This window comes from Danio rerio, chromosome 3 (genome assembly GCF_052040795.2).
Source record: "Danio rerio strain M-AB ecotype USA chromosome 3, GRCz13ab, whole genome shotgun sequence".
NCBI lineage: Eukaryota > Metazoa > Chordata > Actinopteri > Cypriniformes > Danionidae > Danio > Danio rerio.
This window is the reverse complement of record NC_141023.1, coordinates 12,867,099-12,880,476: the sequence shown is the minus strand read 5'-3', so window position 1 is coordinate 12,880,476 and position 13,378 is coordinate 12,867,099. Positions and strand designations below refer to the sequence as shown.

The 13,378-nt window shown below is 37.5% G+C and overlaps 2 protein-coding genes across 6 annotated transcripts in view; both read right to left on the bottom strand.

Moving 5' to 3' along the window:
• dnaaf5 (dynein axonemal assembly factor 5) overlaps positions 1–13,378 on the bottom strand; it is a 571,499-nt gene that overhangs the window by 22,436 nt on the left and 535,685 nt on the right. The window lies entirely within an intron of this gene.
• The window catches only part of wizb (WIZ zinc finger b), a 46,082-nt gene that overhangs the window by 9,642 nt on the left and 23,062 nt on the right, over positions 1–13,378 (bottom strand). For all 5 annotated transcript variants that reach the window (XM_087243959.1, XM_087243958.1, XM_087243962.1 and 2 more), the window contains 5 exons: positions 11,700–12,230; positions 7,201–7,656; positions 6,446–6,958; positions 3,486–4,022; positions 782–993 (listed from right to left, as the gene is read on the bottom strand). In XM_087243959.1, coding sequence (XP_087100085.1) covers positions 782–993; positions 3,486–4,022; positions 6,446–6,958; positions 7,201–7,656; positions 11,700–12,230 — 2,249 coding nt within the window. The remainder of the gene's footprint in view (positions 1–781; positions 994–3,485; positions 4,023–6,445; positions 6,959–7,200; positions 7,657–11,699; positions 12,231–13,378) is intronic.

Sequence of the window (13,378 nt, the reverse complement as noted above, 5' to 3'; positions counted from 1 at the left end):
AGATTAGACCATTAGCATCTGGCTCAAAAATGACCAAAGAGTTTCAATATTTTTCCTTCTTTAGTTACATTGTGCTCTAAGAATTTTCTAGGCCAATATGTTTAGTAACTATAGTCTCATTCTAGCGTAATAATCAAAGAACTTTGCTGCTGTACCATTCCAGTCGACTCCATAGTTGCACGTTTTTAAAGCACTGCATAATATCATAGCACCTGCTGCAGGTGTTTAATTATTATTATAACCCAATTCATTGATGCTAAGATAAGCTGAAAGTGCTCTCGCCTGATCCAGAGATCATTTGATTGTCCCCTGAAGTGCTTTGAAATGAGCATTTTTATTTTATTAGATGTTTGACGTAATCTCAACAGAAACATGAAGAGAGGGCGGGACATAAGGGGCTCCTCCCCTTTAAAAAAAAGCCAATAGCATTTAGTTTTATCACAGCTCTGCCAGTGAGAGTGGTTGAGCTCGACAGCATTAAAAGTGAAACATCTTGAAGGGGGCGGGGCATGTCAGGAACTAGAGAGCATTTGATTGGTCAAGATTTGATGAGAAACTGAATTATGAGGTGACGTCAATAAAACCGTTGATCCATTTATATCTTCTCAGTGTGAATTTTATCACTATTTTTGGAGCACACTAGCTTAAAGATATCCTAAAAACTTACATCTAAAAAAATTTTGTTTACTGTCATGGGACCTTCAAGATGGCAGAACTACACATAACATCAATTACTAGGGAGTGTTAATGCATCACAAAATAGTTCCAGTTGCTTTCATACCTTCTTTTGGGCATAGCGGACTCCTTGCGCATAACTCTGCTGCATCTCTGCTGCTTTCTGTGGACGGCTGCGTATCCAGGCGCTCAGCGTCTCAATAGGCGAACCATTCACACACCACTCGGTCACGCCAAACTGTCTTAAATGTGCTCGAGCATGACTGGCCAATGCTTTCCGGTTCTCAAAGTAAAATCCACAGAGCTCACAACTGGGATCTGAAACAGAAAGCAAAAGGATGAAGCACCTTGAGATTATTCATCAGGATGTTAAACTGAGGGAAAATATCCTGACAAACAAGGAATATAAAACACCAGAAGAAAAATACATGAAATTTTCAAGTCTGGGAAAACAAATTAAGGCACTTCAACTTCATCAACCCTTTTACTGTTTATATACAGTTGAAGTCAGAATTATTAGCCCCCCTGAATTATTCCCCCCGTTTATTCTTTCCCCCAATTTCAGTTTTGTGGAGAGAGGATTTTTTTAAACACATTTCTAAACATAATAGTTTTAGTAACTCATCTCTATTAACTGATTTATTTTATATTTGCCATGATGACAGTACATAATATTTGACTAGATATTTTTCAAGACACTTTATTTGAGCTTAAACAGACATTTAAAGGCTGAACTAGGTTAATTAGGTTAACTATGCAGGTTAGGGTAATTAGGCAAGTTATTGTATAATGATGGTTTGTTCTGTAGACTATTGTAGACTAAAATATGCACCTTAAAGGAGCTAATAATTTTGACCTTAAAATGGGTTTTTAAAAATTTAAAACTGCTTTTATTCTAGTCGAAATAAAACAAATAAGACTTTCTCCAGAAGAAAAAATATTATCAGACATACTGTGAAAATTTCCTCGCTCTGTTAAACATCATTTGGGAAATATTTAAAAAAAGAAAAAGAAATTAATTCTGACTTCAACTGCATATGTGTATATATTAGGGCTGCACAATATTGGGGAAAAAATTGGACATTGCAATGTTTAATTTTTCTGCGATATGTATTGCGATATGAATGTAATTTCACCAGATGGCTTAATAGCACTGATTTGGAAAGAAATCTTGAATTTATACTGATTATGGTGATTTTGTAGGGGAATGAATCATTGTTAAAAAAAATAAACAAATTGTAAGCAAAAATAAATACAAAAGAGCAAAGAAAAAAAAGTAAAACAAACAGCGTTATAGTTTTCTGGAGTGTCAAACTGTATTATGATACAGAAATCAAATAATTAAATCTAATGTAAAATGTAAAATAAGTGTATAGACTTCATTGTATTAATAATTAAGGAGAATTATTGTTTAATAAAGTTACAAATGTTGTACATTTTTGTGCTCGAATGTTTCAATCTCTCCTTAAACGCAAATTAAAACCCTTTAAAAAATTGTGCAAACCATAAACTTACACTCTGTTTTGGTTAACTTTGGAGTTACTCCACAAATCTCATGCATTCTCAACTGTGGTGCTGATCAACTATAATCCAAAGCAGCATTGCATATCCTGCGATGTGACTATTGTGGACGCACAAACAGTTGAAGTCAGAATTATCAGCCCCCTGAACTATTAGGCCCCCTGTTTACTTTTTTTTCTCAATTTCTGTTTAAAGGAGAGCAGATTTTTTTCAACACATTTCTAAACAATAGTTTTAATAACTCATCTCTAATAACTGATTTATTTTATCTTTGTCATGATGACAGTAAATAATATTTGACTAGATCTTTTTCAAGACACTTCTATACAGCTGAAAGTGACATTTAAAGGCTTAACTAGGTTAATTAGGTTAACTGGGCAGGTTAGGGTAATTAGGCAAGTTATCGTATATCTATGGTTTGTTCTGTAGACTATCGAAAAAATTATTTTTACCTTAAAAGGAGTTTTAAAAAATTCAAAACTGCTTTTATTCTAGTCAAAATAAAACAAATAAGACTTTCTCCAGAAGAAAAAATATTATCAGACATACTGTGGAAATTTCCTCGCTCTGTTAAACATCATTTGAGAAATATTTAAAAAAGAAAAAGAAATTCAAATAGGGTGCTAATAATTATGACTTCAACTGTATGTGTGTATATATTAGGGCTGCACGATAATGGGGAAAAAAAATTGGACATTGCAATGTTATTCTGCGATATGGATTGCAATATTAATGCAATTTCACCAGATGATTTAATAGCACTATTTTGGAAAGAAGTCTTGAATTTAGACTGATTGTGGTGATTTTGTAGGGCAATGAATCATGGATAAAAAATAATAAACAAATTGTAAGCAAAGATAAATACAATTGAGCAAAGAAAAAAAAAGTAAAACAAACAGCGTTATAGTTTTCTGGAGTGTCAAACTGTATTATGGTACAGAAATTGCCAATCTGACATTTTTGTCAAAATTGAGTTATTGACAGTTTCTAATTAAATGACATCTTATATACATTATGGGATGTTTTTTTTTTTAAAGTTGTGTACTTTTTAAGACTTTTTATTTAAAAAACAATTGTTACACACATACTGTTTGCTATATAGAATGCAAAACTTTGAAGCTCAATTTCTCAAAATCATTTAGAAAGCAGATAAAACCTAATAATTTCATGGTGACGATATATATAGCCATTCTTTTGCAAACAAGAAAGCACCACAGACACTGACTGACCTAATAAACAAAGTCATAGAGAAACACCAAATAAGGAGTACTACAAAAATACAGCCTTACCCATTTGGCCTACTCCATGTTTCTCAGCTGAGGTTTTACCCTTAAATGAATAGTCCTGTGGGGGAGACGAGAAGTCTTTCGATTGCACAAGCAGAGTCTTTTCTCCGGGATGTTTCTCCTCTACTAGCACCTTCTTCTTTAGTGGAAGAACTCCGAAAAGTTTCCCCACAGGTAAAGCAGGGGAGAGGCCTATGCTTCCCAGCCCGTGCTTATGCAGCCGTGAACCAGAGTGGAGCAGATTTAGAGGTGATTTTCGGGACAGGGCAGAGGTTTGATAGCCTGGACTGCTCAATGAAATCCTACCATCTTGTCCTGGTTCCTCCTTTATGCCTAAAGCAACCGATGCAGGAGTGCTGCCCTGTCTCCTCATGACCTCCCACAGCGTGTCGATGGGTGAGCCGTTCACGGACCACTCTGTGATTCCCATGTGTCTCAAGTGTGAGCGCGCATGGCTTGATAAACCCTTGCGGTTCTCGAAGAATTCACCGCAGAACTCACAGCGAATATCACGCGAAGGCTCCTTCTCCTGAGTCATAACTGTCGGAGGAAAGACGGGAGGAAAAACAACAGATTGAGTTGGGGATACTAGGGTTGTCACAATTTTGGAATTTGGTACCAATCGATACTGAATTTTTTAAAACGTCCATAACATTGGAGCGCTGTTGAGCGCATTGTTAAACAGCCCTGATTTGCTATTGTGTTTACGTGCTCAACAGAAACGACTGTGATTGGCCATGAAGGTCATCAGTTCACCGAACTCACCGCTGTTTACTGAGTGTAAACACAGATACAGGGACACTGGAGCGTTTTAAAGCCACATTTCATTAGAGGATCACTCGTATGCCAGTTTATAAACAAACCAGCAGATCGACGTGACTTTAAAACTCTCCAGTGTCTTTGTATCTGTGTTTACACTCAGTAAACAGCGGTGAGTTCGGTGAACTGATGAACTTCATGGCCAATCACAGTCATTTCTGTTGAGCACGTGAACACAATGGCAAATCAGCAGTGTTTAAGAACTCGTTCAACAGTGCTCAAATGTTAGCGGGGAATGGACGTTTTTAAAATTTCAGTATCGATTAGTACTGAATTTCTTTATCGTGACAACCCTAAAAGGAACGCTCCTCTTTTTTTGTAAATGGTCTCATTTTACTAGAGATGGGAAGTTTGGCAGTTCATCTTACTGACTCGGACCCTTGAGTCTCGTTCATCTAGGTGAATGAATCGGTTCAATTTGCCAAAATTTTATTAAAATGTTACTGGTCACTTCCAAACACATCTATAACTAGCAAAAAAGTTGATCACATTACAAACAAATCATAACTAGAATGCTGTAAGGAAGAGAAAATAATCCTTCATTGTTAACCTAAGTCTTGTCTGATTAGGTCAGGTCACATCTTCAAATTTGGGTCGTTCGTTCACATTACACAGTCCCATATAAGCTTAACCAAAGCACAGGATAGAACCCATGATTATTTCGTCTTTCGAGTTTTCAGGTTTTTGAGTTTTCCGTTCATCATGTGATAGCATGTAAAGAGAGATGACTCCAAAAAAGGACTCGAGAGATGAACGGATTGAATCTTTTTCTGGCTCTGACTGCATATAATTGGCTTCTGTCTTTCCCATGATGAACGAACCACTCAAACCCAATTAAGACTCAAAAAAAGTACTTATCTTCTACCCCACCTGCACAAATGTGCGCATACGCGAACAAACTCCCTGAGAGGACTCATCATTCTCGAGTCACATAAAAAATTTATTCAAACTGAACGAATTTTTCAAGAACGACCCATCACTGCATTTTACAAGTCACCTAGAGGTAAACAGTTGAGTTTTACCATTTCTGAATCCATTTAGCCGATCTCCGGGTCTGGCGGGAGCAATTTTCCCTGCTAAAAAATCCAGCTTAAACCAGCCTAGGATGGTTGGCTGGTTTTAGCTGGTCAACCAACCTAGTTTTAGAGGGGTTTTGGCCACTTCCAGGCTAGTTCCCAGCCATTGCCAGCCTGGTCTTAGCTGGTCAGGCTGGAAAGGGACCAGCTAAAACCATCTAAAACCAGCTTGATCATCCTGGTTTAAGCTGAACATAGCTGGTTTTGGCTGGGCTCCCAGCCTGGCTAGGCTGGTCAAGCTGGTTTTAGCTGGTCATCTCCCAGCCTGTCCGGCTAAAACTAGGCTGTTAATTGCTGGAAACCAGCCAAACATCCTAGGCTGGTTTAAGCTGGATTTTTTAGCAGGGTTACCTTGCATAAACCACTGAATTGGAATGGGTCATTAGCATCTAAGTCAAAATAAAACAGGTGATGTATTTTGGTTGGTATGTATGTGAAATTACATCTATATCACAAATGTATACAACAACAAACTAAAACAAACAAATACAACTCCTCATGGGGGTAATTGGCTAAATCTTATAAAGACAGTCGGCGCATCTAGAATATGTTGCAAAGCAATGCAAACAGATCCTGATTGCGATGCTGTGTTTGTACCCTTGTAGAAAATGTTTAGAAATGTTTAACATAAATTGTTATGGTGCTTTCGGGTACTGGAAAGCCCACAATGAAATGGGATTTCATATAGCGTAATTTTGCATTCTTGAGGGCCTGTAGAAACTTTTTCATGACCTGGTACTGGGATTCTAGACCCCTGGTCTAGATGTTCTAGAAAATAAAACATTTTCATTTCCATCAGTTCTTTGTACACAAAGTAACTACGAAAGAGTCAAGCTCTTTTTTTCCAGGCAAGATGCTAAAGATCTAATGCGATTGGCTGGTCTTAGCTAAGCTAAGCTAAATATGTTCCAGACAGACCCGGAGACTGGCTGAATGGATTAAAAGAGGTATAACTCTACTGTTTTACTCTAGGGAAGTTGTAAAATGAGGATAATTCCAAGTCTACCAGATTAATTATAAATAATAAAGCTAAACAAGCATTATGTATGTGAGGGGGGAAAAACGTACCCAAGTTGACTGGATAAACATTATCTGAAGAGATTAAACTGGAATGTAGTGGCTCGGGGCTGTAGTGTTCATCTGCTCCCATGTCTGATCCTTTCATGGTAACTTCCACAATTTCAGGCTCTGGTTTTGGTTTAACCAGGTCCACTATTGGCGGAGAACTGGTGGTGGATGTTGAGGGTGACATTTTGTGAATAGCAGGCTGGTCATGGTTTGGTGTTTTGGCAAAGTGAAAAGGCAAGCGGCCAATAATATTCCCTGACGGGGAAGAGGACTGGAGCATGTGACGAGGCAGTCCTGGGCTTGGAGAAGAAGGGGATTTGGGGGACTTCAGAGGCATGATAGTTGGTAGGCCTCTGCGTACTATAATCTCTTTTAGAGTGTCAATAGGTGACCCGTTCACAGACCATTCGGTGATCCCAAGCTGACGCAGGTGGGATCGAGCATGGCTGGAGAGGCCTTTGCGATTCTCGAAAAGTTCTCCACAGAACTCGCAGCTCACATCTTTCAACGGCTCTAGCAGAAGTTTACAGAACAATCTTATATTAGTTTAGACATAAATATTACCTCATGTCACAAATGGACCAAACAACAGACAAGGACATGCATTAACTAGGGCTGGACGATTAATCGAACTCAAATCACAAACTCAACTGCAGTTGAAATAACAAACAGTGATTGTGTCAAGCATGTCTTCTCAAGGTAGCATGGTGTGATTTGTAGTAAATCTCTTCCAAAGATCATGTAAAAACACTTACCTATAGGAAAGGACATCATTTCTCCATCACTGAAACGAAGGACCTGTAAAGCAGAGGGTTTCAGCTTCTTCTTCGGTGGGCCCAGTAGGGTGTGGGTGGATGAGGTAGCTTTGGAGCCAATGGTTGTCTTCAAAGGGGAGGCTGCTGTTTTGTATAGGACAGGACTGGAGGGAAGAGGCCTCTTAGAGGACGAAGTGGAGGGTAAGAGGGAGGTTATGCTAGTCTTCTGGGACCTCAGGTCTTCGGGACCATCAGAAAGAAAAGAATTGGCTCTGTGCTTAAAGTCATCAGTTAAGATGAACCGGTTGAGCAGGTCAATGGGGGAGCCCTTGGATTCTGAGTACTCAATTCCAAAATGGCGCAAATGAGCACGAGCATGACTCGAGAGGCCTTTTCTTGTTTCAAACCATGCGCCACACAACTGGCAAATAATGTCTTTAGAGTCCATGTCCATCGCTAGAAAAGAGAGAAAGGAACAGAAAATTATATGCACAAGAAGAAAATTGAGGACCACAACACTACAAATATTTTATTAGCATTTAGCAAAGGGATTCCCGAAGTCTTGACTCTGGACCACATCTGGAGAGAATCTAATCTGGATCCACCCCTATTTCATGTTTTAACAGTAGTGATTGTGTGTGAGGGATTAGGGATACTTTCACATCTGTGCTTCAGTTCAATTGGTCCGGACCAAGGGCAACAAATGATGCATTGTAGCATTTTCTTGCCGTTTTTGGGTCCTTTTCACACCACACTGATTGCCTTGGTTCTGAACCAGTTGAAAAGAACCAAAAGGCAGTCATGTGACAACATACACATTACTCATTGGCCAGATGTTGTTCAACGTATTTCCTAAACTGCTTTTCGATTGGTCAGAATTAACCTGAGGGAAAATGTCAATGGAACTCCCGCAAAAACAAACAAACCGGCAGACACAAAATGTCGCTTTTGATTGTATCCCTGGTCATAGTATACTATCTAGTTTGTAAACATTACTTTAGATAAACTATACATTTCTAGAATGAAGCGCGGCTACAACTGGAAAACAATGTTTCAATTTTTTATTAAACAATAAATGAATAAATAAATAAATGTATTAATTTATTAATTTATTCATTGTTCTGTTGTTCATTTTTTCATTTTTTCATGTTTAAGTGCCAAAAACCTTTTTTTCATTTATTTTTAAGTCCAAAGAGAAATAGACTATTGTTTGCACTGTATTAATTGGTTATTAAGCACCGAAAAAAAAAAAACAATCACACTTTAAAATATAAAGAGTTTTCATGCTATTTCTCTAAACTAGTAGTGTTTTAAAATGAATGAATCCATAATAATCGTGATAACTGTGAAACCGTGATTATTCCTCAGACTATAATCGTGCAACCAAAATCTATAATTGTTGCATCACTAGTGACGAGTGTTTCCCAAAACCTGTAGTTTCTCTGTCACAAATCCATCATTTGAATCACGTTAGATATAACGTAAAATGCACATAATGATGCTCTAAACAGGGTGAAGTAACAACTTCTTTAGGCCCCATTCACACTGGGTGTCAGGTTCAACGCTTCCCATTCACTTTAAATGGGCGACGTCAGGCGTTGCCGAACTGCATTGTGGACACGTCTGCGCCACTTCAGTGGCGTTGCTTGCTGCAGAAGTTGGGACTTTCTCAACTTTTCAAGCGGCGACGGAAGCGTGAGCCAATCAGATTGCTGTATGCAAATACACCAGCTCAGACAGTGGCCGATTGCTGACTGATTTCATTTGCTAACACTGCTATGACGATCAAGTCAGCCCCAACTTCAGACACGCCCTCTGTCAAGCATTGGTGCTAAAGCCTCGTGTGAATGGGGGGTTAGAGAAGAACCCCATAGTTTCTTTGTTTCAAAAAATCTAATATTAGTTTTAATAAAAACATGCACTCGTTTTCCATATTAATTGAAATATATGTAAATGTTTCCTTTACAAATATTATTGAGAATATTCCTTATTATGTTCTAAAACATAAAATCACTTACAAAAGCTAACGAGTATTCTAATTTCCTATATATAAAACATATAAATAAATAATGAGGCTATTTATTAAGAAATTAAATTTTATATACATTTTTAGTAGGAAATGAATATAATCATATTTTAATAATAATATTAATTATGATGAAGATGCTGATGATTAAGTAGGATAATGTTTGTTTATTTTTTGAAAAGTCTACTTAAACAATTTGACACATGCTAACCACTGCAGAGATGTTCTAACTAACAAGGCCATGTCATATCCAGCAGGTGTTCTCAAACATTTCAGCCCGCGGCCCCCAAAATGACAATGCCAGTGACTCATGACCCCCAATATCCTCTGAGGTGGCTATAAAAACAGAGATATTACATGCAATGGCTCACATACACCAATAGACCCAAGTCTATTCTTAGTTAATTTTTTTTAATGTATGTCAGTGCTGTAAACGGGCCAGAAAGTTTAACCTGGTGTTATAAAATCAATCTGCTGCATCTGACACTGTTGCTGTGTCTTTAATATAATAAATTACCCCAGGGGTCGCAACCAATAGAACTATAAACTATAATAGTATCTATACAGTATATAGTAACTATAAAGAACTATTTTTTCTCTTCAGTAGGTTATGGACAATATAAGGTAAATCTTATGGTTTAATAAAAATAAACAGATTTTTGGAAATCACCAGGCGACCCCTCTTTATTGTCCCACGACCATTTAGGGGTCCCAACCCCCACTTTGAGAACCACTGATGTACAGAACAGATGCTTAATAAATAACCTACTTAAAATTGAAATGATTAAAAGGCTGCTAACTGATCAAATGACAGAATATGTAAACTTAGTTTATTTATATAATTAAATAATAATAATAGTTAAAAGCCTGGGTGTTGGTCCACAGAACGCTCTTTGTTTGAGGGCTACGTCACAAGCTCAGATTTGGTTGACCAATCAAAGGAAAGTTGGTGTTTCAGCACCGCCTACATGTGCATAATGAATTTTGAAGTTGTTTATCCATTTTCCTACCCTAAATTAAAAAAACAAATATCGAGTCAAAATCTCGCTTTTTCGATTCTTGTGAGCAAATGAAAAACGGAAAAACATTCTTTTTCCTTATTTTTCTTTTTCTGTTTGGAAACGGATATGGATTGGACAGAAGATACCCTGATTAGTCACCTATAGCTTTCATCATGAGCCACGGCAGTGTTCAAAATGACATTAATGTTTTCTAAGTGCACTGCGAAGGGAGTGCAATTGTCAATATGTACATCGCTAAAACTGAACTGTAAAAATTCTTTGAAAGCGAATTACACCTAAGAGAGATTACCTTAATGCTATTTTAAAAATAATTCCAAGTTTAAATGTTAGAATGTTCTAAATGAATAGGCCATAGGGGGGATAACTGGAAATAGAACACAGCCAGGAACTGTGTTTCTAACTGCAGCTCCAGAGGTGTAGTTGCAAACATACAAGTTTGTGACGCAGTTTGCAAAACTCCATTGGAACGATAGATTTGGGAAACGCCTAATCAACAAACTATGTTTGTAACAACACAACTTGCAACCTTAGTTTGCTAACAATGGTTTTCGGAAATGCACACTGAAACCACTATGAAACTAAGAGTTAACATTTCATGTGAATGGGGTGTCGCAATTCTCTTAGGAAGGGCTAGATACCCCTCTTGAAATGGAGATATACGACGGCAGTATAGCTGCAACCTGAAGCAAGGAGATGCACAAATTATTATTTTTCTTCATTAGTACAGATTTTTACGACAAACAAGCACATTAATATATTCATAACCGCGTTCGTGTTTTACCGTCATGCTTTAAAAAATAAAACGGCTAAATTTCGCTATCTATAATCCATAATCATTGCTCATGTATAGCAGTCTCACAACATTCTGACACTCAAAGACGCTCGAATACCCTGTCAGAAAAGTCTAGTGGTTGGGAATGGGCTTTTACAGTGTCTGCTATAATGTTAATGTTGTTTTTGGTGTGTTTACATGAATATGGCCTCTATGTAAATGTGCAATTTAGTTGCGATCTTATTGCCACATTAAATCGTTATGATAACATAATATTATTGCCTTCAGTGATTTCCTCAAGGTAAATACCAAAAGAATAACGCAACTGGATTAACTACAGCAGTCGCGATCATCAATCTCATATGAAGCAAGAGATCACGATGACGTGTGCAGATGTTGTAGTGATGTCCCATTTCTTAGGGGTAAATTTTGAAGTCTTTCCCCTCTACACTTTGTTTCAAGGGCCAAGGGGAAGGGGTAGGGGTACAAAACTAGAATTGGGATTGGGCCAAGGTGCCATTTCTCAAATCTTTATTTTGCTCTGTTACTTTTAACCTGAATCTGGTCATTGTATTATTAAATGTAAAATGCATTTAAATCCTTTTATAGTTGCTCAGATTTGGACCTTTGAATTGAGACTCCGACAACCCCTGATTTAGCACATGAGATGCTTTCTTACTAAGATTCAATGGGGCGTCCGTGTCCTGTGGTGCCCAGAATGGTTTGGTCGGACCGGAGGGGTTTGTAGACTGGCTCTTTCCTAAGATCTTATGCTCCTGGGATCGCAGTGGGGAAGACACAGGTAACAGCGAAGAGATGGGAGCCTTTCTTAGAACGGGGGAAGGGGACCGAGACTTTACAAATGGAGAGGAAGGCAGGGAGCCAGCTGTAGATGGAGTTGTTGGAGAAGGGGAAACTTTAATAGCTGAGAACATGACAGGAGGCTTTGTGTCCGACAGTCCTTCTTCAGTTTCAATGTCTTTCATGGGGCTAGGTACAGGAACAACAGGGACGTGCTGTTTGCGCTTCGTAGGTGATTGCGCATCTCTGGAATGATGCTTGGTAGCCTGGTAGAGGAGATCAATTGGCGCTCTGCTGTTCTCAGACATGCCCATGCCCGGCTGCCGCAGGTGAGAGCGGGAATGGGTAGACAAACCACGACGTGTCTCAAAGGTAGCACCACAAACACTGCATTTCAACAGGTTGGAGCCTGTGAAACAGAGAAATCGTGATTCAGGACCGATCAACACTTATTCATACTGTATGTTGGTCTGTCACAATAAGTAGTGCAATATATTGTCACAGACATGATTCTGAATCTGGACCCACCTTGCATGCCTTTAGCCTTCAATAGCACTAATTGTGTATGATTGTCTGAATAATGTGTGACATCTGTTTAGGAGAAGCACGGAAGAAGGTAAGCTGCTTTTTTATGTCTCTTTGGTGATGGTCGCAAATGCAACCAAAGACGATAGCTTTGAAAAGTCTCGATATTGTCATTTTAAGAACATTTAATAGTAATTATTACATTTATTTTTCCTATTTGTACCGGAAAAAATGCACTTGAAAAGTGGTAGTTCAAACAGATTGTACTATTTTGTCCTTATTTACTAACTCACAAACCTGTTTGAGTTTCTTTTTTCCATTGAACCCAAAAGTAGTTCTTTAAAAAAAAAACTGAAAGCATTCACTTTTCTCAATGGTTACAGGTTTATAACATTTTTCTAAATATCTTCTTTTGTGTGTAACAAAAAAAGGAAGCTCGATAAGCTTTGGAACCACTTGAAGGCAAGTAAAAAGTGAGCAAATTATTTTTTGGACTAAACTATCCCTTTAAGCACCCTAACAGACAATTAGATCTTAAAATGACAAATTGTCAACCGTTTTCAGATGTTTTTTGAAGATAACTAGTCACACCTAACGAAAAGGTTTCATTAGTTAATGTTAGTTATTTTATTATTAACATGAACTAATAATGAACAATACTAGTACAGCATTTCATACTTTAACATTTACTATTTCATAATTAAAATCCAAACACATGCTTGTTATTGTTAGTTAATAAACAATGAGTTAACATGAACTAACAGATAACTCTATTACCATTAACGAATGAATAAACACTGTAATAAATGTAGTTCATTGGTTGTTCATGTTAGTAAATACATTAACTAACATTAACTAATATAACCTTATTGTAAAGTGTAAATAAACAGTGAATTTATGTGCAGATTTTCTCCACATTACTTTGAAATGCAAGAGGTTTATTTCCATAGTATATATTTAGACTATATTATATAGACTATATTTAAACAACTGTTGATTTATTTGACAACTAACAGAAAAATAGACTAAAAG